The sequence below is a fragment of the Amia ocellicauda genome, chromosome 6 (assembly GCF_036373705.1).
Source record: "Amia ocellicauda isolate fAmiCal2 chromosome 6, fAmiCal2.hap1, whole genome shotgun sequence".
Taxonomy (NCBI): domain Eukaryota; kingdom Metazoa; phylum Chordata; class Actinopteri; order Amiiformes; family Amiidae; genus Amia; species Amia ocellicauda.
This window is the reverse complement of record NC_089855.1, coordinates 46,140,665-46,165,365: the sequence shown is the minus strand read 5'-3', so window position 1 is coordinate 46,165,365 and position 24,701 is coordinate 46,140,665. Positions and strand designations below refer to the sequence as shown.

The window sequence follows — 24,701 nt, the reverse complement described above, 5'->3', positions numbered from 1 at the left end:
TTTATAGCACTCCTGAGTTATACTACAATGTCAAAGCCTGCGTGTAACCAAGTTACTGCCAATATTACTGCCACACAGGGGCGAAAATGGTCATACTCGACCCAATGTCATATGGAAGTAAAATGGTGTTGTAAGGGACACCAAAACACTAAAAAGTGTCATTGGGGACAATCAATTTAACCACATCATTGGATATGCTCCTTATTATACATCATCATTATTTACTGTTAGATTCTATAGACTGAATTAATGCACTGTAAACAGTATTTTGCTATAATACTCTATAGCAATGTGGCACACTATGCTGTGTAATACACTATATTTTATCGTACTGTAATATAGACTGTTATAACGGACTGCATGCTAAACTGTACTATACTATAACTTCACAACCTTAACTACAATAATATTAAACACACTCTGTGTGTTACTTTGTCGGTCACAAAAATGTTGCACAGGAGAAAGGCTTGTCATAGGGGAGATCTTGTCAAAGGTGAGGCTGCACTTTTGCCCCCACCTTTGCCCCACATAGTAACCCACTTGCTCTGCTATCACAACGTCACAGCTCTGTGTGTGTGTGTGTCTGTGTGAGTGTGTGTGAGTATCCAATGTTATATCCAACGGACTTTAATCAGTTACATCAATAATTATGAATGATATGAGTTAAAAAAAGCACAACACTTCCATATTTCTACAATGTTTTTACCAAGGGACACTACAGTATTTTACCACTGGACTGTGCCATATTTGTACCATGTAGCACTTTTGTATTTGTAGCACATTTTTACCGTGGAAAACCACACTTCACTTTACTGTCATAGGGGACAAGATCGTTGTCTCAACTTTGGACCATATTGGGCCTTACAAACACCATTTATTTAACCACCACAGCACTGCTGTGTGGGATAATATCGGGTATTACAGCACAAGCATCAAGCGTCACTGTATGGAGGTTTCTATGTGCAGTGCAAATGTGGTGAGAGGAGCGTGACTGTCCGAAAGCAATGGTTCTACTTCTGCTACTACTAAAAACAATACAGATCCTGAAAAAGAGCAGGGCTGCTTGATGTCACATGTATTATAATAATACTATTAGAGGGTAGGCCTATTTAGTTTCATGTGTTAACATACATTACATTTCAAGCACAGTGTTGCTATATACCCATATCTAAGAGTATACTTCTCCACATCCCTGGAAAGCACAGGAGGGAATAATGCCATTGTCATAAAGAAGGGTGACGTGCTCTAGAATGCACCCTAGTGACGTTTCCTTGGCAACCAGATTTGAGGAAGAGAGCGCGAGAGACAGAGAAAGCAGTTCTCGCGAGAGCTGGGCGGCCTCTCCTCGCGAGACTCCACCAGCTGCTGGCGTGGGGAGGATTCCCGCAAGATGGCGGCGCCGCCAGACGAGGAGACCCTGGAGTCACGAATCAGTGAGTACCGCCCGGGATCGCAGAGCGGGGTGGCGGGCTGGGGGCCAGGGGGAGGCGGCTGGGAGTCTCCCTCATCGGGAGTTGTCAGTCCGGGTCCTCTGTGGGGCTTGGCGGCTGGGTCGGGGGTCTCCGAAGCTGGGCCGGACTCGGGGCACTACATACAAATCAACAGCGAGATGACACACCTCACCCTGACCCGTCCCTGTGTCGGCGCAGACCACGCTGCTCCGCCGGCGCTGCGCTGCGCTCCGGGCTGCCACCTCGGTATCCCTCCCTAGTGTAAACAGGGCGGCCCGAGCCTGTGTGGAAGCGGTTTATTTATTTTCCACGACTGGGGGGACATGGGAGGAGTTAGGAGGGTGTCTGTTAGCGGATGTTTACCTCATTAAGTGTCACCGGCGCTGTGGGGTTTAAAGCGCTGCTTGCCGTCTGGGTTAGACAGCAGAGTCGCGTTTACACGCACTGGAGGACGACCTTGAATGAATAATGCCGACAGACACGTGTGTTGTTACTGTGTTGTTGCTGTGCCGGGGCCTCAGTCAGTGTGTATCTGTCCCGGACCACAGCACTGGTCCCACTGCCGCAGGATGCACACTGTCTCCGTGTGAGGTGCGCCCTGGGTGTGATACTGCGTAGCCCTCAGCCCAGAATAAGAAAATAAAATGATACAAATAAAATAATCCACTCTTGGCTTCTGCAGTCTAGGTTAAAGCTAAAACACAGACTGAAAATATGCAGTGAGAATAGTGTATCATTGTATATTGTGTGTGTATTTTTTGTGTATATGTACATGTATATATACAGCTCTGGAAATTTAGACCACTCCAAGTTCAGAAATCAATGTTAAGTGGTCTCTTAATTTTTTCCAGAGCTGTACCTATCTAGATCGAAGCAATTGGAAACATTTTGGGGAGGCCTTCATCCATCATCAGTATAGGCTGATGATGATATATATGAAACACGAATTATAACCATAGTAATTACACATTTCTCTACCCTAGTCCTGGAGCTGCCCCTGAGTTTAATGTAGTTTCATCTCTTCATTACTGAGTTGGAGTTGTAATTAGTGTAATTGCTCAATTGGATTCTTATTTGTATGTCTTCGTCAGCTGGTACAATGACTGAAGGACAGGGAAGACTCGACTAGAGGAAGGGAAAACGCGGCCAGTTACTTAATCGGACGCTCATCTGGCCAATCAGATTAAACAGCTGGTGGAGAAATATGAATGTAAACCAAACAATTTGCTGGAAGTGTGATGGGGGGGTTTCCGATTTCCTGAGAGCTGCGTGAGACAGAAAGCAGAAGTGCAGGCAGGGGCCCTGCCAGTCCAGGCACTGAGAGCCACTGCTGCTCATTTACTGGTGGGTTAGGTGACTGGCTGGCTGCCGGTCTTCTCATGTGCTGATTGGCTGGTTGCTGGTGTTGTGGTTTGCTGATTGGCTGGCTGGCTGCAGTCCCAGGATTCCATCTGCTGCTGTATTTCAGGTTCCTCCACCAGCAGCCTCTCTCCCAGTCTGGTGCAGCTCAGCAGGAAACTGTAGCTGCTGTCATCTTACCTCCACACGCCTGTATCTGTGCAAATGTGCCGTCTATACCTCCCCACACAGTTTTTGCTTTTATCACGTTTGTTTTGTTGATTTGAGCACGTTTAATTTGAAGTTAATTGTTTTAGTTCTTGTTAAAATCACAGATTTTAAAAATTTTAAGTGATTTTAAGGACTGATATTTTAATGATTTTAATCACAAGTATTAAAAATTGAATTGTTTTTATTGATGAAAAGAAAAATACTAAATTCAATAAAATAGTAGTATACCTCCCCACACACAAAATCAGGAAATAACAAGAAGGAAGTGGTCAGGACTGCTATATAGGAGGCAATGTGTAGAGAAAAGCCAAACCAGGGGTTAAGATGAAGGCTGTGTTTGCATTTAGTCAGTGACTCAGTGCTGAGGTCAAGTCCAGTCCAGTCAGTGACTCTGCAGCAGTCCAGTCCATTCCAGTCCAGTCAGTGACTCTGCAGCAGTCCAGTCCAGTCCACTCAGTGACCCAGCAGCAGTGCAGTGCAGTCTAGTCCAGTCCAGTCAGTGACTCTGCAGCAGTCCAGTCCAGTCAGTGTATCTCTAATGTATGTGTCTGTCTGTCTGTCTCCTGTAGACAAGGCCACTAATCCCCTGAACAAAGAGCTGGACTGGGAGAGTGTCCGAGCGTTCTGTGAGCAACTCAACAAGGACCTTGAGGGGTGAGTGAGTTGTTGATCTGTGCTAACCAGTGTTTGACTGTGCTTCTCTGTGTATCTGTATTGACTGTGTGCATCTCAGTGTCACTCTGTGTTTGTGACTCTTCTCTCTCTCTCTCTTTCCCTCCCTCCCCCTCTCTCTCTATCTCTCTCTCTCAGTCCTCAGCTGGCCACCAGGCTGTTGGCCCATAAGATCCAGTCTCCCCAGGAGTGGGAGGCCATGCAGGCTCTGACAGTGAGTGAGGCAGGGAGGGAGGAGGGGAGTATTGAATGTGACTGTGTGATGTATAAGTTGTGTTACAATATTCTATTAATTAAAGTGTGTGTTTGTGTATTACAGTGTGTTAGTGATTAAATGTGTGATTACAATGTTCTAAAAAGTGTGTGTGAATTAGTGTTTTACAGTATTTTGGTGTTTGTGTTATGGGGTATTACAGTGTATGTGTTAGTGTGAATTACAGTGAGTTAGTGTTTGTGTGTGTGAATTAGTGTGTTACAGTGTTTGTGTGTGAATTACAGTGTGTTACAGTGTTTGTGTGTGTGTGAATTACAGTGTGTTTGTTTGTGTGTGTGTGTGTGTGTGAATTACAGTGTGTTACAGTGTTTGTGTGTGTGTGCGGTAGGTGTTGGAGACCTGCATGAAGAACTGTGGGAAGCGTTTCCATAGCGAGGTGGGAAAGTTTCGCTTCCTCAACGAGCTCATCAAGGTGGTGTCTCCCAAGGTGAGCCCCCTCCTGGCTAGAGAATGGTACTGCAGCACTGTCTGTGCTGTGTGACCCTGACACTGTGTGCAGCCCTCTCTGTCTCTGTGCTTCTCCATTTCCGTTTCTCTCTCTCTCTCTCTCTCTCTCTCTCTCTCTCTCTCTTTCAATGCACAATATTTGGTCAGTCGTAATCAGTTCATTCCAAATGGATATTACGAACCAACTGTTTATTGTGGGTACCCGTTTACATGTCAATTATATAACACGGATAGGCTCCTTTGTGCTACTTTGTGACTTGTGCAGTGTCATTTTGCCGTGCAGTTTGCCTTTCCTCACATAAGAGACATGTCTTTGCATTCTGTGCATCTTACTGGCTTCAGTCATATTCTTGCAATTGAGACAGACACCGCAATTGCACACTCTCATCCTACCATTCACACAGCAACAACATAAAGCAGAGGTATTTACTTGAAATGTCATGACCATGTACAGCACATCAATAAATCCACATATTAAATACATTGTTTCTTCATTAGGTCTACGTCAGCTACGTCAGAGCAGACCAAGAGCAATTCATAATGTAATCCGAACAAGCGTTTATATGGCTAATATTCTCCTATTAGCTAAGGTTAATACCAGGTCCTTTATTCAGAATCACTGCGTTCGGATTATTCTATTCCGACTGAGGTGTTTATATGAAGGAATTTTATTCAGAATGGCCTTTATTCGGATAATTTATGGAATATTAGGCTGCATCTAAACGCAGACACTGTGTGCAGCTCTCTCTCTCTCTCTGTGCTTCTCCATTCCTGTTTTCTCTGTCTCTTTCAATGCATCTTATTCAGTCCCTCTCTGTTGGTCCCTGTTCGTCCTGCCCACCCCCTCTCCTTCTCTTTCCCTGTCACTTTTTCACTCTACCTCCCTCCCCAGTACCTTGGCTCTCGTGCTCCTGAAAAGGTCAAAGGGAAAGTCCTGGAGCTGATGTACAGCTGGACAGTCGGCCTCCCAGACGAGGTCAAGATTGCAGACGCCTATCAGATGCTCAAGAAACAAGGTCAGTGCAGCCTGACCCCTGACCCCTGACTCCTGCTCAGACACCACAGTCATTTTCTTGCCCTAGGCTAAAAAGTTACTCATTGAGATGAGATGAGCCAGATACTACTGTTATTGATATTGTTTTTGTTTGTTATTTAGCAGACTGATCTGTTCTCTCTCCCCCTCCCTCCCTCTGTCCTCTCAGGGATTGTGAAGCAGGACCCAGCTCTGCCCGACGACAGGCCCCTCCCCCCGCCCCCCCCCAGACCCAAGAATGCCATCTTTGAGGACGAGGAGAAATCCAAGGTGAAGGAGAGAGAGAGAGAGAGAGAGAGAGAGAGAGAGAGAGAGAGAGAGAGAGGGAGGAGGAGGAGGAGTGCACTGAGAGAGCGAGAGAGAGAGACGCTTTAAAACTCATGCTTTTTTCTCTCACCCCCCTGTCCCTGATTAGATGCTGGCTCGTCTGTTGAACAGCTCACACCCAGAGGACCTGAGAGCCGCCAACAAGCTCATTAAGGAGATGGTGCAGGAGGTGAGGGGCTAGCAGAGGGCACACACACACACACGCACACATTGGACTGGCAGGCTCACACTGACGCAGGCGATCACACACTGAGACATACACACTGACATGCACTGACAAACACAGCGGGACACACGTTCACACGCACACTAACAGACTGACACACTCATAGTCTGACAGAAACACACAGACTGATCCTCTGTCTCGCTCTGTCTGTCTGTCTCTCAGGATCAGAAGCGGATGGACAGAGTGTCTCGCAGGGTCAGCGCGCTGGAGGAGGTCAACAACAACGTGCGCCTGCTGACTGAGCTGCTGGGGGACTACAGTCCAGCACCGTCCCAGCCAAACCCCAATGAAGAGCTCATCAGGGTAGGGGAGGCGGAGGCAGAGGTTGTGTGTGTCTGTAGTCCATGTGTGTTACGGTCCTGCTCTGGGGCTTTGTCTGAGGTCTTTCCCCACCTCTCCTTCTCCCTAGGAGTTGTACCAGCGCTGTGAGAAGATGAGGCCCACCCTGTTCCGGCTGGCCAGCGACACGGAGGACAACGACGAGGCCCTGGGTACTGGACTGGACTGGACTGTGTAGTGTACTCTGTTGTACTTTAGTGGACTAGATTGGACTGTAGTGTCATGTGCTGTGTTGTATTATACTCTGCTGTGCTGTATTAAGATACTATTTATTGGGTGAAGTATTTTACATTTACAAATAAAATAACATTCGAAATTTTAATACTTATGATTATTTTTTTTTAAAAGAACAATTCTAAAATCACTTAAAATTTTTAAAATCTTAATGTGATTTAAATTCGAACAAAAAATACAAGAACTCAAATAACGTGCAATAAATCAATCAAAAACAATAAAATTGTGATAAGGGCTAAACTGCCAAATGAAACACAATTAAACAAAATGGTCAAATGCATTGAAATTAACTTAAAATGCACCAGATAAAACAAAAAAACAAATAAAACAATAAAGACAAAACCAAAACAATCTGATGCATTTAAAATCAAAATCCAAACGGTGCTGTATTAAGCTGTGCTCCTTTGTGCTGTTGTTACAGCGGAGATCCTGCAGGCCAATGACAGCCTGACTCAGGTGATCAACCTGTACAGACAGCTGGTCCAGGGGGAGGAGCTGAATGGGGATGGAGCCGCGCCCCGCATCCCAGGTAGGGAGTGCCGAGGATCTGGTCCGTCTGTGTGTGTATCGGTCTGTCTGATCTGTGTGTATTGATCTGTGTCTGTGTGTATCAGACTGTCTGTCTGAGAATCATTCTGTCTCTGTATCTGTGTCTGTCTATCTATTGTCTTTCATATCTCTAGGTACCTATCTGTCTTCATTCTGGATCTGTACTTCTCTGACTGTCTCTCTATTTAACTCGATCTTCTTGCCCCTCCGCAGGCATTAGCTCTGCCCTACTCGACCTCACGGGATTGGACGCTGCACTGACCACGCCCTCCTACCCAGCATTCCCCACTCTCTCTGCAGGCCAGACAGCCCCTCCCCCAGAGGCAGGGCTCTCCCTCCTTGATGACGAGCTCATGTCACTAGGTAACCACCAGTCAGTGAAGTTGTACTCTATTGTCCAGTCAGTCCCTCAGAGTGTCTGTATTTATCTCTCTCAGTTCAAAAAAGGCTCATGGGCATGTTACATTTCCAGCTTTACTTTTTGATCTAACACTATTTGGTCTAAAAAATCTCTCAATTTTAAACCTGCCTCTATGGGTAACTGATTGTCTTGGCAGAGTTAAGTGATTTAGTTTTGTCCCTCCTATAACAGATCACACAATATAAAAATATACGATGCAGATTGTTGACAATAGGTGGTTACAAGTGAATGAAATATGTGCTACTTACTCTGTGTAATGTTATGTAACCTAGTGGTTATATATGTTACTACCTTTATTTATTTATTTATTTATTTAAACATTTTTCCCTGTCTATTATTCAAAAACTGGCTTATTCTGTGGAAATCTGCATAAGGAAGAGAAATCTGGAATTCCAGAATCCTAGATTTCTGGAGGGACTAACTAATTGACATCAGTGTTGCTAAATCATTGACAGCCCTGTCCAGTGCTGGAGAACAGGACAAGGGGAGCAATAAATACAGACATTATACATTTTAGACTTGAACATGTATCGACAGTATCTCTGTCTCCCTCCTTCTCTCTCAGGTCTGAATGACCCCACTTCCAGCTCCACCTCTGTGTCTCAGACTGTGGACTCCACTGGCTGGAACTCCTTCCAGGTGAGAGACGGACAGAGACAGTAGACAGTGAGTGTTAATGGACTAGTGTCCAGTCAGACAGTCAGTGTTAATGTACTGTAGTGTCCAGTCAGTCAGTCGCTGTACTGTGCTGTCAGTGCGCTGTGCCCTGTCTGACCCTGCTGTGCTGTCAGTCCTCCGACAGTGTGGACGCGCCTATTCCAGCAGCCCCGGCGGCCATGCTGAAGCCTGCAGTGACCGCACCCTCACAGGCCCCTCCCCCAGCACAGCCCACGCCCCCCGGCAACAAGGCACTGGAGATGCTGGAGGAGCTGGGGAAGAGTCTCCTGCAGCAGTCACTGCCCCCAGAGGCCCTGCAGGTCAAATGGTAACTGAACTACTGCACAGTAACACACCCTGCACTGTAACGCACCCTGCAGTATTAGGGATGCTCAGATCGATCGCCCGCTGATTGGTATCGGCCAATTCACATTTAAAATTACTCGATCGGTGGTCGCTCCAGTGGCTGATAAAAAAAATATATATATTTTTTTGATGAAGCAAAAGACATGAGACTAATATACTAGCCTACAATAGCACTGCAGCATATCCTCGCCGGTCTGGCAGTTTTGATGATGAAAAAATCGCAGTTTGTAAGGTATGTGCTGTGGGTAACCAACTGATGAGAGATCGCAAGCAACCAAGCCTTTAATGAAAGCACAACGCACAAGTATTCTGCAGACAATGCACGAGGAAATTGTGAGCGAAAAGAACAGAGACAAATGCGAACGAAATGATGTCACATCGGAACTAAATGTCAATCTGAGTGAGCAACTTATCCCAAGAGCCGCTTTTCTTTTGGAAGATGAATAAAGGCCGTTTCTCTGCACTGGCAGACACAGCTCGGATCTACCTTTGTGCTCCTTGTACGAGTGTAGACAGCAAACATCTTATTCAGTACAGCAGCGCACATTCTGGATGAGAAGAGGAACAGATTGTCATCAAAACATGCAGAGATGCTCATATTCATTAAAAAGAACCTGAAGTTAATAATAGACGGCCCATCTCTAGCCTACCTTACCCAGTAATGCGTTTTCTTTGTGGGTTGAATTTGAATGCGCATTTTTGTTATAGGCAATGTTTAATTACTAACATGGTTTGAATTGCTGATAAAGACATGCCCAGTGCCATCATATGTAGCCTTAAATGAAAAAGGTTTAGTGTAGGCCTACACCTTTTATTAATCTTCATTGATTAGCCTACATCTTGCAAAATCCACTATTTAACCGTGTCCAATATTGCTTATGTTCTTTGTGGGCTGATGTCTTTTCTATTTTTATTTGAATGTAATATTTCTGTTATAGGTTACCTTTATTTTAATTACTGTTGGTTTAATGTGTAATGAAGAGGCCTTATATGCCATGAAATGTAGCCTGATGTGGTCCTTTGTTTTGTTTTATTAGTAAAAGTCTTAATTTAAAATGATTACTTGTTGCAAAAGCCATAAACCCACTGAATTTAATTCTGGCAATGAAAAAATGAAATGACACCTGTGGTCTACAGTTCAAAATAACAATAAGGTAGCACTAACATTATGCATAGCACATAACTGGTTACAAAGAAGCTTGGTGTAAAGACTTGCAGAACAAAATCATCGGTATCGGCCAATTGTAATGACAGAAAATCGGTGATTGGTATCGGCTGTAAAAAGCCTGATCGGAGCATCCCTATGTAGTATAGCACCCTGCACTCTAACACACTGTACTATACTGTGACACACAGTTCTGTACTGTACACTGTGTACTCCACACTACACTGTGCACTGCCGTGCACTGCAGGTCCTGTGCGCACTGCTGTCTGTTACAATTGTGTGCTGCTGTTTTTGTCGTGGCTGCTGTGGCCATGGTGTCCAGGGACAAGCAGCAGGCCCAGCCCAAGCCCACCCTGAGGGACCTGCAGCACATGTCCGGCCCTGCCCACAGCCCCGCCCCTATCCCGGCCTTCTCTGCCGAGCAGCCTGGGGCTTTCCTGAACTCCCAGCCCAGCCTCGGGACCCTCTCTGTGGGCTCTGCCCAGCCTGCCACCCCTGCCTCCGGCGCCCAGGCTGAGATCTCGCTGGCCAACGTCACTGTACCCCTGGAGTCCATCAAACCCAGTGAGTGACTCTCTCTCTCTCTCCCCCCCGCCTGCAGAAAGTGTTGCAGTGACAGTGACTCTCTCTCTCTCTCTCTCTCTCTCTCTCTCTCTCTCTCTCTCTCTCTCTCTCTCTCTGTGCAGGCAGTGTGTTGCCGGTGACGGTGTATGACCGGCACAGTCTGCGGGTGCTGTTCCACTTTGCCCGTGACCCCCCGCCGGCGCGGCCGGACGTGCTGGTGGTTGTGATCTCCATGCTGAGCTCGGCCCCTGCCCCGCTGCGCAACATCGTCTTCCAGTCCGCCGTCCCCAAGGTAAGCACACAGCCCTGTCCCAGCAACAAGCCTGCCCCCTCGTATTCCAGTCCCGAGGTCCCCACATCCCTCCCCCGTCAGACTGTTCCCTGGAGGCAACCTTTGATATCCCCTTCTGTCCCTTCTGACCCACCATCACTGGGATATACCTACAGTGGAGGCTCATCACTGACTGGCACAGGAGGACACCCCCCCCATCTCTCTCTCTTTTTTTCTCTCTCTCTCTCTCTCCAGGTGATGAAAGTGAAGCTGCAGCCCCCATCAGGCACAGAGTTGCCGGCCTTTAACCCCGTCCTGCCCCCCGCCGCCATCACACAAGTGTTGCTGCTGGCCAACCCACACAGGGTCAGTATATCGCACTGTAACCCACACAGGGCCAGTAGAACGCACTGTACTGACTGACAGACTCTCTCTCTCCCCCCTGCTCTACAGGAGAAGGTGCGGTTGCGGTACAAGCTGTCCTTCACTCTGGGGGATGAGACGTTCAGTGAGATCGGTGATGTGGAGCAGTTCCCCCCCCCGGAGACCTGGGGGAGCCTCTAGGGGGACGGACCAGCGCCAGCACAGCACTTCCTGTCACCTGCTTCCTGCTCCCCCATCCTTCCCCATCGCCCAATTCAGCATCTCCTCTCCTCTCCCTCCCACCCCCTGGAGCTGTTACTGTCCCCTCCTCCTCTGTCTATCTCATTGTGGGATTAATTTATTTTGTCCTCCGTTTATTGTTCTGTTCATCTTCTGTGCATTTGTTCGTTTTGCTGCCCACCTCCTTCCCTTCCGACCCTTTAACTGACAGCCCAGTGCAGCACTGTTCAGGCACTACTAACTCTTAAAGGGATCATTTAAATCTGACGAGAGGAAATGAAATGCCTTTTATGTAATGGTCAGCACACGCCCCACCCCCTCCCCCAGTGATTGAATGTGATTGTTGAATGATGTCCCCCCCCACCCCAAGAACAGTGTCTGTTTCGGACAGCGACTTCCTGTCGTGTCGGAGGCTGTGGAAACGTTGCTCTTTCTGGGAGTCCTGACACAGGAAGTGACCTCATGATCTCCCAGCACTGGGAGGCCACAACGGTTAAGACAATATGTGTTGAGATTTTTATTCAGCGTCAATAATAATAATAATACTTTCCTAGAGAGCTGGATATAATAATGGTGGGATTGGTCTGCTTTGTTAAACAGATCGGTTCAGGGAATAGAATATAATAAGAATCATTTAAAATGGCAGCGGAGAGAAATAAATAAACCAAAACAAGTACGGCAATAAATCAAACCAGCTCGCCAGATTCCGTTTGTGTGCGTGTGCGTGTGCGTGTGCGCTCTACTGTTGTCGTGTCCTGGCGTTTCTGGGATGCAGAACTTGGGCTCGAGCGACAGAAAGATAGGCAGAGCAAGTGAGACGGGGTGGAGGGCCGCTGTGTGTGGGTGTGAGGGGGGCAGCCCTGTGGACAGTCCATTCGTGTATTTATTGCTGCCAGTGCTGCATCAGCTTGCGTTTAAAAATAAGCTGACTCTGGATGGGGAGATAGAGGGAGGCACAGACTGAACATGCCTTTGGAGACATTTATTTGCACAAGAAATCAAAATGGAAAAATACCTTCTCCTTTTTCCCCCCACTTCCTCCCCCAGACTCTAGACACTAGTGGGAGACCCTGAAGTCTTACTGACACCCCATTGCCAACTGTGCCTCTTCTGACAATTTAGCTTTTTTTTTTTTTTTGGTGGTGTTTGTTCTGTTCAGATGTATATATTGTATTCAGTGGTGACTGACTCATTGGTGTGGGTGTCCTCTATCTCTGTCTGTCTGTCTGTCTGTCTGGGGTTCAGTCAGTTCACTGAGATAATAGACTGCTTGAAATGTTGGGGCAAGAAAAGTTATACAAAATAATAGATCCACTTGTTTAAAAGCCATGGTAGTAGGTGGGATCCCCACATCACCCTGCTCCTGCCCACCATGCCGGTCCTGCTGGCACCTCTTCCAGCTCCGGCTCCCAGTTACTCTACCAAACTGCAGTCAGCATGTGATGTTTCAGTATTTCCTAAGTAGTGGGGAAGGGGAGAGAAAAACGCTACCAGGGCAGTTGAATTGTGCAGCTCGTGAGCACGAGGGCATTGAGAGTGAAATGCAGCTGAAACGAGGTGTTTGGTTTTGTTCAAGCCAATCCCAGCACGCTGTTCCCCAAATCAGCCGGGCCAGGGGAACATGAGAACCTCTGGCTTAAAGGACCAGCGCCGGGAACCGCCACGGCCTGGAGCTCCGAGCCTCTGGGGGAGGAGCTGATTTTGCCACGAAGATCTGTGGTCTTGAACAGTTTCTTTACACTGGATGGTTTTCCAGCTGGGGAGGTGGACCTGGTTTTTAACTGAATGTCTATTCCCCTCCCCACTTTCTTCAACCCGGTTTGACTCTCGAGTCCGAGGCTCCATGCATGACCAGGAGAGAAGCTGCTGCCCTCATTCCGGTTGAGTTGGACCAGGTAGCTCAGCGGGAGCCCAGTGGACTGGTGTGGGGAGATTGGAACTGAAGCCCATAAGACCCTGTGGCCCCCTTTGGGAATGGAGTGTGTTTTCAGCCCTCTGCTAGAAGTGGGAGCGGGGAGGGGACGCTGTGGTCCTCCAGGCCCAGGGAGGGAGAGTAGCAGTGGGTCAGAACCTCTCCAGAAGAATGTATTTGGAATTACTGTAATAGCTTTTGCTGTATTTTGACCGACTTCCACCAACTAGATTTCTATCACTTGTCAAACTGTACCCCCCCCTCCAGACACCTCTCTCCCCAGGATGCTGCAGATGAAGACTGATCCTCAGCAATACACACTAACGCTCGCTCACCCCCCGGTCCTCCGCAATTCCAACTCTATGACTTTGTCAATGTATATATCGGTATTTGCAAATTCTGTACATCAACCAAAAAAAAAACTTAAAAGAATACAAATACAAAGAAATGGAAAAAAAGACAACTAAACTGTAGTGCAAATGTGTATTTAAAGGGAAATAAAAGGGTATTCTGTTTGGATTGAATCCTTGTCTCTCCGATTGTGTGAGGTTGTGGGTGCAGCACTCACTGGCTGCACTGAGACCAAGCAGACTAACACCTTAAAACACCCCCAGCCACTCCACCACACAAAAATACATATTTCATGTCAAACTAAACTTATTACAATAATACAACATAGGACTTTTTTGTCAAATCTTTTATTTAAACCTGAAAAGAAAATGTCTCCATACTGTATCAAAAACAGACATTTAGTTTTATAATTTCAACTACACAGAAAATTAACATTCTCCTTCTTTTCAACTGCTCAGGAGAAGACTACAAACAAGAACAGATGAGCAAGAGAGAGAGAGGGAGGGGAGCCAGGCAGAGTGGGGGTCTCCCGCAGTGAGTTCGGGGGTCTGTCCCACAATGCAGCTCAGCTGTACACTGTTTGTCTCGCAGCCCTGTACTGTGAACTGTACTACAATCACAACAGAGATCAGACCCTCACAGGCTACTATTGTCCTGAAGCCCAGGAGGCCGAGCCTCTCATCCCCGCCTGCTCTCCTGAAGGAAAGGGATTACACGCGTCTGGGCTGTGTACAAAACAACACTGATAACTGATACTTTACGGCTCACATGACTGCTCTCCTATACGCACCAACAAAATACTCTCATTGAAAATATTTAAAAAAAGACAATAACCAAAGCAAACAGCTCCTTACCTCTGAATCAGAAAAGCTACAAGCAAAACTAAGCAACTAGATCCTTCACTAGTGAATCCCATGGCCTGTAACAGCACTGCCAGCCCTCTGAACTGAACAGCAATACAAATCTGAACATGAATCATCCCAACACTTAAACTCATTCAAGCCGATCAGCACTGAGCAGCACGGCGCTGGCTGTGACCGGCAGGGCAGGAGCAGCGCAGACACTCCAGTGAAATGAAGCAAAGGGAAAAGAAGTATATATACTTATGTACAATTTAATTCACATGTGACGGTGGAAGTTCTTTGGCTGCTGAAGTGGGATTTTTTTTTTTTTTGCAGGAGGGTAAAAAACTCTGCTGTAACTAGGTGTGGGGGGGGGCTGGTTAATCAACATTTCACATATCTGACTTAAAAAAACAAAAACAAACAGCAATTCAGGAGATTTCAGAACTGGCCACATGACCAGGCCCTGCCCCCACATCTCCTGCAGCTGTGATCTCCAGCCTGCAGTTCCCCCCTGGGCTCTGTCTCAGCACAGTGCAGGAGGGTAAGGTGAGTGGGGGGGCAGGAGGGAGAAGGAAAAAACACCCTTTCACGTTAACAAGCAACTGCTCTGGATTCACCAAGTCCAGACAGAGAGAAAGAGAAAAAGAAAGAAAGAAAGGGGGTGAGAGGAAAAAAAAGAGGACTGTGTACTGGCTTCACTTCCTGGGTGGAGGGGGAGGTGGTGGGGGCGGGGGGGCAAACTGGTAGGGTGCCTGTCCCATGAAGCCAAGGATGGGCTGGGGGGGAGCGAACTGCTGGGCCATGAGGGGCTGGGGGCCAGAGGGGGGGGGCGGGGCGGGGGTTGTGCGTCCTGCCAGCCCCCCGAATTGCGGCTGGGCCTGGGCCTGGGCCTGGGTCTGGTCCTGCCCACTGGCCGCCCCCGCGCCCCCTGCCACGGAGCCCCCCGTCTGCTGGGAGCCGCCCCTGGGGCCAGTCCCCCCAGCGCCAAAGCCCTGGTACTGCTCCCCGGGCCCCCCTGAGCTGTACGAGCCACTGGCGTTGGCCCCAGTGCCGTAGCTGCTGCCGCCCCCACGGCTGTCCCGCCCCGCCCGGTCCCGGTACCCCGAGGAGGAGGAGGAGCGATCAGCGCCGTTGTGATCCCGGCCGCCCGTCCCGCTGCCCCCTCCACGCCCGTCTCGGCCGAAGCTGCTGCTGCTGCTGCTGCTGCTGGAGCCGCCACCGCTACCCCCCCCTGCCCGGCCGTCCTTCGCCGAGCTGCCCCCCCCCACGCTGCGCATGCGCCGCTCGCACTCCTCCTGGTACATCAGGTTGGGGTTGTTGGAGTTGGAGCCGGCGCCACGGTACCGGGAGCGACCGCCTGGGGGTGACAGAGAGAGAGAGGTATTACAGAAGAGCAGGGCAGGGGTGGGCATTACTGTGGCATGAAAATGATCAAGTTCCCTCTCCCTCACTCACCCCCTCCGCCGCCCCCGCCGCGGCCCGAGTCCACCAGCTGCAGCAGCTTGGGGTTGATTGCCTGCCGCGCCTCCTCCAGCACGCGGATCAGCTCGCGCGCCTGCCGCAGGTTGCCGGGGGTGAAGAAAGTGTAGGCCGTGCCCTTGTTGGTGCTGCGTGCCGTGCGGCCGATGCGGTGCACGTAGTCCTCCGACGAGTTGGGGTAGTCGTAGTTGATCACGAACTTCACGTCCTCCACATCTTTATTATCGCCGGTGGGGTGGGGTCAGGGTAGGGGTTTCATTTGGGGTTTGGGGGGGGGGGGTCGGCGATGTGTGGTTGGATGAGTGGGGGGATTTTTTGCCCCACAAGAAATGATGGGGGAGGGGGGGGGGAAAAAGACAAATTAGAGCCTGGAGATGACAACAGGAAGATGGGGGTGAAGGTGAGGGCAGATCGAGTGGGAGGAGGATGAATCTGGTGACAAGGACTTTGCAAAGGGCAGCTGATTTTGCTGATCATGTATTGATGTTTATTTGGATTAATCCACTGCACTACAGAGTGTGAGACAACGCGAGTGTCTCGTCCCCAGCCCTCCCAGGCAAATGACTAAATCCAATAAATCAACGACACCTTTGCAAAGCTAACTCTCCTGGCTTCACTTACCTTGACTGTGCCAGACACTTCAGACACACAAACATCTCCAAACCCAGCACTCTGGCCAGGTCTCAGACTGCTCAACTCAGTCTCTGATTCATCCCCAACAACCACTGCAGAGTGAAGCCTCACCACAGCCCCCACCCCCCTCGCGATTCACCTGAAACTCTCCAGTCACGTCAGACTCGGGACTTACCTGCCAGCGGCCTGAAGGACTGCAGAGTGCCAACCCAACCACAAAACGGTTTCCACTTACACCATCTCACTCACACACAAACTGATTCTCACACACTCACACACAGGACTTTGAGTCATAACTATGTATTTGCCACTTCACTACTGGTGCTCAATGGCACAGGTCATCTTTTAAACATTTACAACCCGCTATTGCACACTGACCTGCTGAAACACAAACCCCCCCCCCCAAATAAAAATAAATAAAATAAAAGCGCCCACTGCCCACCCGACAGACACACAGACAGACACGCACACTCATCCAGTCTGGAGTTCAGCGCTCGCGTCTCTGACACAGCGGCCTCATGCTTCTCTGCGCCCTGCCCCCCCCTCACTATAACCTATGGCCAGGGGCGAGTGGGGGTGCGTTTGCATGGCACTGCTTCATAGTGCGGGAGACACGGCTGTGCCTGCAGATCAGAGGGACGAGCTGGCGTTCAAGAGGGACTGGCGGTCAAATTTAAAACACTGGTACTGCAGTGGCAAGAGGTTTTAGAGCTTCCTGCACAGGGGCCCAAGCAAGACTGGGAGAGATGTCCTAGGACTGAAAATAAAACAGGATAACATACAGTGGACTCTCAGAGAGAAAGAGAGAGAGACAGAGGCTGAGAGAGAGAGAGAGAGAATCCTTGAACATCTGCCCCCAGTCTGGGCAGCCTGGGACAGGGCGTTTGGGCTCCAAACATCTCACCGGTCCTGTGTCAAAATCTGCAGGGGCTCAAGGACACGCCAAGAGGGTCTTGGGGGGGTGATTTGGCACGGATATAAATGTATTGGGCGAGGTGGCAGTGGTTGAGAAAGGAGGTGGGTAGGTTTGCATCAACTGCTCAGAAAAATCGTGCAGATACTTTTGTTTGGTCGGGCTCACCGGGCTGCAATTCTCGAACACCGAACCGAAACAAGTCTGTTTCTCATTACAGAGGACGGGCTCTGGACAAACACACCACTGCTGCTTCAGAGAGGAAACGTCTCCTTTTAAATCAGTTTCTTTTTGTAGGGGGAGAAGGGGGGGGGGGGGAGATCTGTCATACTGTAGATTTGGAATTATCCAGCGAAAACAGACACTTAAATAAGTAAATAAAACACACAGAAGACAAAGATAAAGAGAGTTAGTCAGGAGGGTTAGCAGGATGAACAAACAAGCAACACAGGAAGGAACACCAACTCAGGGGCTCATATGACACTGGCCTCTATGGCTGCACAGCTGAAGGGCAGAGACGCCAAGGGGTGTCTAAACTGCAGTGAGTGGAGGGTAATTGTGCGACGCGCGTGCTTTTGTGTTCGTCAGCCGTACTTACCGCTGCTACAGGAGCCGGCGCTAGATCAAGGTAAGAGCTCCGCTACCTCCCCTCACGCACACCTGTCCTGGAGGTTAACGGGTCAGAACCGCCCAACTCCCTGGCAGGCCAGAACCTGAGGCGCCGCTGCTGCTGCCGCCTCCTACTGCTGCCGCCGTTCTGCTTGGTTCTGCCGCCGAGCCCCAGTCTGACCCGGACCTCAGAAGCCCGGGCCCGCACCTCCTTACCCTGTCCCTCTGGGTCTGAGCCCCAGCCCTCTCACCAGGCTCCAGCACACTGGGTCTGCACTCCCTTCCCAGCGTCTCCCTCCGTGCCCTGGGCAGCATGACGAGGCGAGTCCCAGGTCTTTAGGCCTCCTCCTCGTCTCCCCCCGGAGGAAGAGACCAGGACAGCACCTCTGCCCAGGCGCCGGCCAGTGAAGGATGGAGGGAGGGTGGGCAAGGGGGTCAGGAGCAAGAGCAAGGGGCAGTCTCCAGACTCCAGAGGGGGCTTATGGGGCAAGTGGGTGGCTTGGGGGGAGGGGGTCTGGTGAATTATAAATCTGCACTCTTCTGGCGCTACCTCAGGGCGTCACGGCTGCCTGACCTACAGGCCCCACTGAACACCCGAGGGGACACAGGCCTCCCTCTGCTGGAGGCCAGGGAGTGAAGAATTTAGGGCAAGTCCACGGTTAAGTTTAGGGAACCTGCATTGTATATAGATTTTTAAAATGTACTTTTTACATCTTTGCTCAGATTTGCCTTTCTGCCCGAACAGGGAGGAGGTCGAGCGAGTGGGTGGGTGTGTTGGGGGCCGAGATTCTGCTAGTGGCTTTCCAAATAGTTTATTTTTGAAAAAGGTCTGACCCATTAGAGAAAAACCTCCTTCTTCCAGGACAAGAAAACAAAAATATGTATTTTTTAATGATATTTCTTGCTCGGAGGGGAGAACACATCTTACCTTTCTCAGGCTCCCAAAAATAAAAAAATAGTTTCTTTCTTCTAACTATAGATGGGATATTTAGGAAACAATGAGTCTGGCCTGGCAGTGTAGTGGTGGCAGCTTCCACCCAAGTGTTACAGATTTCTCAATTTGTCGTTGTCTTCGAACACAGACACACAGGAGACAGAGGAGACAGCGGGGGAGCGGCTGACAGCGCAGCCCCTCGCCCTGAGCGCAGCAGGCAGCACAGCCCAGAAAACTCCCGACTACTGCAGTAACAAGAAACAGACCATGGGTGTCCAGGCTCGAGGATGGGGGGACAAGACGGGTGGTGGGGCTTGTTTGAGTGGAGACTTGAAAAGGGGGCTAGGGACAAATCAGGAGGAAACTGCTTTTTGCCTCGAGGAGTTTGATGATGATGATAAAACAGACAAGTGATCTGTCACAGTGGTGCACTATGGGTAAAGTGACCGTTCTTTTTTTGTCTGGTTCCATTTACCGGGGGGGCGGCTAGGCAAGATGTTTTTCTCTCTTTTGGAAGTAAGGGCTGCTGGGTAATATTGTATCTGTGTTTCTGGAGCATCTACGCACGCTGCACAGAGATGAATATGACTTTTGGCAGTGGGGGCTGCAGTGAAACCTGTCGTTCTGTTCTGTTCTGGGGTCTGTTGGCGCAGAAGCATTTGGGCGGCTGAACGCGGCACGGCGGCTCCAGGCTGCCCCCTCCCCCCTCCCTTTGCACAGCAGCCGCTGGCCGGAGCGGGACACTGCCAAACAGGACACCAGACATGACGCCCGCACGCAGGGGCTGGGCCCACGGGAGGAGCAGGAGGAGGAGAAGAAAAGGAGGAGGAGGCAGAGGAGGGAGCCGGGGGGGCTGAGGACCCAGGGTGATATGGGGGGGCCCCTCCAGTGACTCTACACACCCATCTACACTGACATCTGTAACACACTGTACTTAACTCCAGTATCACAACACACCCGTCTACACTGACACACCTAGGACATACTGCGCTGAAGTCCAGTAACACTACACACCTGTCTACGGACAGAAACCCTTGACACTGCCCAGGTCTGGTAAGCTGTACACACAGTGCAGTTCAGCTATGTTGTTGACTAAATCTTCCTTTGAGACTTCACAAAGACCCAGAAGACTCACAGCTCCAGTACAGCTGGGCCCAGAGGTTTGCCTGCCTCAGCCTGGTGCCCCCCTGCCCAGCAACACAGGCATCTTCAACAGCTTGGGTGGACGGCTGCATTTAGAGATTTTAAGAGGCAGGAAGAAAAAAAAAAACAACCGCAAAAGGCAGGCCCCCCCTAAACCCTTTTCCCCAGCTCAGCCACCTTTCCTCCCCAGCTGGAATTTGGCAGCCCAGCAGCCCCCTTTACTCTCTGCCGTTACCCCCTGCCCAGGTCGAGTTCCCTGGGTGGGGGTGGTGGTGGTGGAGGGTTTGGTTTTTTTTTTTTTTTTCCTCGAGACAGGAGGACTGGGCTGAGGATCGATAAATCTGGGCCTTCTCTCCCTCTCCGCTCTGGGCTGGGCGCTTGATTAGTCATGCCTAGGTCCTGCGGCAGGCACGCCCCATCCCCCCCGTCCCTTCCCCCTTCGAAAGCCTGTGAATGCCGGCTTCCGAGCGCCGGGGGGAGGGAGACTTGGGGGGATAAAAAACAACAAATGAAAACAATAAAAGAAAAGAAAAATAAAAAACACACAAAAAAAAGATTTGGTTAAAAAAAAACGACCATCGTCAGGGAGAATCACGCACTCTCTCTGTCTTTAGTTTTTATAAAAACGATAAATTAAACTTAACTTGTTGCTGAGAACACATTGTTTAGTCTAGAAATTGTCTCTTCCCCTAATGTCCCCCCATTTCTCTTCCCTCCTTTCTAAGTGCTACAATGTGCGGCTCGGCACGGGTTCGACACGTACCTAACCCCCGAGAAGCCACGTCCGTCGCAATCAGGATTGGGGCCTTGCCACTGCGAAACTCTGCAGAGAGAGGGGGGATTGAAAATAATAGCAACTCAACCAAATACATTAAATAAACAAACAGAAGATGAAGACTGGGGTTCTGGTGTGACATCACGAGACTCACAGAGTGTGGATACCAGATCATAACACAGGCGTAATAACAACGATAAAAGGACATCCTCAGCGTAACTGGTTAGCGGACACCCCAGCCCACCAGTCCAGTGTGGGGGAGGACCCACGTCCTGCAGCTCACCTGTCAGCACCCAGTCTCGCTCCGGCTGGCTCTTGTCTCCGTGGATACACATCGCCGGCCACCTGCCACACAGACCGACCAGAACAAACGTCACATTGACATTGAACCAAACATCCAACTGCCACGGTGTAAACGACTATAATATATACAGTGTCTGTCCTCCCCCTCTCACCCGTCTCTCCTCATCCTCCTGGTCAGGTCATCGCAGCGCTTCTTTGTCTCCACAAAGATAATGGTCTTGTTCTCCTTCTCTGCCATGATCTCCTCCATCAGCTGTATCAGCCTGGGGGGGTTGTGGAAGGATTGAGTGTGAGGCTGCGCTCTGCGAGTGTGTGTGTGTGTGTGTGTGTGTGAGAATGACACACTATGAATGAGTTTATTGCTAGTGTGTGTGTATCTCACTCACTTGTTGTCCTTCTCGCTCTCCATGCACACGTCCACGATCTGCAGGATGTTGTGGTTGGCGCTGAGCTCCAGGGCGCCCACATTGATCTGCACGTAGTCCCGCAGGAAGTCCTCCGCCAGCTGACGCACCTCCTTGGGCCAGGTGGCGCTCCACATCAGAGTCTGGCGGTCCGGCTGGTGGGGGGGGGTCAAGACTACGTTTACAGGTGGCACACAGAAATCGAAACCGTTTCTACACTGGCTGTTTGTAGGGAACTCTTCTAAAGCCGTCTCTTGGACTCCATTCCTAACCCTGGTCAACTCCCCCCTCCTCCACTCACCCTGATCTGGTCGACGATCTTGCGGATCTGTGGTTCGAAGCCCATGTCCAGCATGCGGTCGGCTTCGTCCAGCACCAGGTAGGTGCAGCGCCGCAAATTGGTTTTCCCCGACTCCAGGAAGTCAATCAGACGGCCCGGGGTGGCGATGCAGATCTCCACGCCTGGGGGAGGAAAAGGGAAAGAGTGGCTGCAATCAGTGGAAACAGGCCAAGTCTTTGGGTACTTTGAGTATCTGTATAAAAAGTGCATGTGCATAGGGTGGCTGCTGCTCCCACCTCTCTCCAGGTCTCTGATCTGGGGGCCCTTGGGTGCCCCCCCGTAGATACAGGTGCTCTTGATGCGGGACGACTTGCCGTAGTCAAACGCCACCTGCTGCACTTGCTGGGCCAGCTCCCGGGTCGGTGCCAAAACCAGGCACTGCCGGGGAGAGAGGGGCAGGGTTTAGAGGACACACACACATTGTGAGAGCCAGGCACTGAGGGAGGGAGAGGGTAAGGGTACAAACACACACATACAGGCAGACAGACCGACACTGCAGGGAAGGGGTTTGAGGACACAGAGGCTACTCACGATGGGCCCGTCTCCCCTCTCCAGGTAGGGCTGGTGGTTGATGTGCACAATCGCTGGCAGGAGGTACTGCAAGACACACAGACATCATTCAACAGGGCTTCGAAACAAAGCACACAATTTATTTATACTTTTTGTTGGCTTGCTTTGTTTTTCTTGCCAAGGCACGAAGGTGAGCAGAGTGTGGAGAGGGGGAGTGCTGGGGGAGAGAGAGCGAGCCTCACCGACAGCGTCTTCCCAGAGCCAGTCTGCGCGATGCCCACCATGTCGCGGCCGCTCAGCGCCAGGGGGAAGCCCTGCGCCTGGATGGCTGTGGGCTCCACGAAGTTCTGCTGCATCAGCACATCCATCACATACTCTGGACGGGAGGTGTGGGGGTGTAGATTGAGAAAAGGAGAGAGAATAAGGCTTCAGCTGTTTCATCGCAAGACAGCAGACTCTTAACTCACAGTTTAAATCTGTGTTCCTTGTATTCTGTACAAACAAAATGTTTCCTTTTGTTTTGAATTACAGCAGCAGGTATGTATGTTTGTGAGTATATATCACATAACATAGAAATGATACAGAAACTGCAGACGACACAAAGAAGCATGGATAGGTGTATGCTTGGAAAAAGGAGAGACAGAACAATGAATGGATCCGAGAACAAATATGTGACATGATTGTAAGAGTGAAAATGTTAAAATGGCAATAGGGTGGACACATTGCAAGAAGAACAGATCAAAGATGGACAAAGGAAGCCATTTCATCTCCCAAGAGATTAAAAAAGACTTAGAAGACCACATAGAACATGGGAAGATTAAATCATAAACTTTGCAGGCGTGACATGGAAAAGAGAAACTGAAGATAGTTAGTGGAAACATCTTGGGCAGGCCTTTATCCAGCAGTGTACTGACATGGTGATGATGACACACACAGGGTGTTAAAGACTGAGGTTTAACTGACACACAGTACAGAACACTGGGTGCGCTGGGGCGGCACTCACGGGGGAACTGCGCCTGGTGGAAGCTGGTGACGGGCTTGGGGCAGCCGGTGCCACGGATGGTGATCTCCTTCTTCCGGCGAAACTCCTCCAGATCATACTGAGAGAGGGAGGGAGACAGAAACACCATTGATTAGGCAATTTTTTTGTTCTGCATTTTATCATTGTTTATGGATGATTTAAATGTCGTTTTCTGGGAGAGACTCTGTTTTTGTGTGGCACTGATTCTGAGCAGTGACTCCTAGTGAAGGGACTTCAATAATATTCACAATCATCAGGACAACAGCAGCAGAGGATGAGATGGGAGCGGCGATGCCCGTTTGGGTGCAGGGTCTGTGTACCTGGCTCATCCGGGCCACCTCCTGGTGCTCCGTGTAGAAGTTCTTCTCGAATTTGGGAAGTTCGTCCAGATCCCATTTCTTCTTGCGCAGGCGCTCTCCCGGGTTGCCGAATTTCTTGGTGGGAGGAGGGCCGCCACGACTGGAGCCGAAACGAGGGCTGGAGGGGAGAGAGGAAGAGTCAATAGACTCGATCCAGGCAGTACAGCAGAGGCGAAAAGTGGCTCTCACACACGTGGCCTGTATAACCCGACAGCTCTTAGCTTGTTTATACAACACAATGTACATCCAAGCGACTACAAATATGCACAAGGTTGTTATAGGAAAAGGGGCTGCACGGAAGCAACGCAGAACCACGAAACTGCAGGTGGCAGCAGCTGGAGACCCGCAAACACACGGCAATACACAGCGAGAAGACAGCGCTCAGCCCCGCAGTGTAGCGCTGCGCAACGGCGCGGCTGGCACTCACCCCCGGTCTCTGCCGCGGTCCCGGTCCCGGTCCCGGTCTCCGTACGACGAGCCGCCTCGCATCTCCGCACGAATTACACGGGAGCTGTAATGAACCGGCTGTGAACTCGGGCTGCAGCCGCTTGTTTCGCGGTGGAGACGCAAGCACAATACAGAACAACACGGCTGTTCACTCCGCCCACAAACAAGCCCGACTTATTTGTCAATGTTCACTCAGCGCCAGCTACCAGAAACAAAACTATATATATATAAATATAATCTCAGGGAAAAAAAAGTTGGTTACTTAATAAATCTTACGAAAACGATAAAGATATTATTTTTCCAGAAAGTTTGTGCGTATCTCTAACTGCCTTCATCCACAACGATCTTTAGGAGAAAATGGCGGCGTCGTAGGACCCGGCGCTCGTAGCGTAGAGTGACCGGATTACACTGCGCAACTCAAGTCACTCAGACTGCGGCTGCGCTCTGAAAGTGGCGTAGAAAGTTAGTGGAATACCTGCCGCCGCAGTCGTCACTTCGACGTCCCGAGAAAGGAGCGTACGTCAAGACGCCGGAGTGACGTGATACAGGGGACGT

General features: G+C 50.0%; 2 protein-coding genes across 2 annotated transcripts; one reads left to right on the top strand and one right to left on the bottom strand.

The window, feature by feature from the left end:
* Positions 1-1,302: 1,302 nt before the first annotated feature.
* gga1 (golgi-associated, gamma adaptin ear containing, ARF binding protein 1) lies at positions 1,303-13,604 on the top strand. Its single transcript, XM_066707288.1, has 17 exons — positions 1,303-1,433; positions 3,590-3,674; positions 3,831-3,906; positions 4,295-4,393; positions 5,306-5,429; positions 5,616-5,716; positions 5,862-5,942; positions 6,162-6,302; positions 6,409-6,490; positions 6,994-7,101; positions 7,335-7,484; positions 8,108-8,181; positions 8,334-8,527; positions 10,053-10,294; positions 10,417-10,586; positions 10,821-10,931; positions 11,019-13,604. The coding sequence occupies exons 1-17, from the start codon at positions 1,391-1,393 to the stop codon at positions 11,127-11,129; spliced, it is 1,992 nt and encodes a 663-aa protein (XP_066563385.1). The 5' UTR covers positions 1,303-1,390; the 3' UTR covers positions 11,130-13,604.
* Positions 13,605-14,525: 921 nt separating this feature from the next.
* On the bottom strand, positions 14,526-24,520 carry ddx17 (DEAD-box helicase 17). Its single transcript, XM_066707287.1, has 13 exons — positions 24,127-24,520; positions 23,661-23,817; positions 23,323-23,419; positions 22,562-22,695; positions 22,341-22,406; positions 22,046-22,187; positions 21,771-21,931; positions 21,452-21,624; positions 21,218-21,328; positions 21,046-21,107; positions 20,751-20,810; positions 15,732-15,971; positions 14,526-15,633 (listed from the first exon to the last, which is right to left on the bottom strand). The coding sequence occupies exons 1-13, from the start codon at positions 24,186-24,188 to the stop codon at positions 14,972-14,974; spliced, it is 2,127 nt and encodes a 708-aa protein (XP_066563384.1). The 5' UTR covers positions 24,189-24,520; the 3' UTR covers positions 14,526-14,971.
* Between the last annotated feature and the right edge of the window lie 181 nt (positions 24,521-24,701).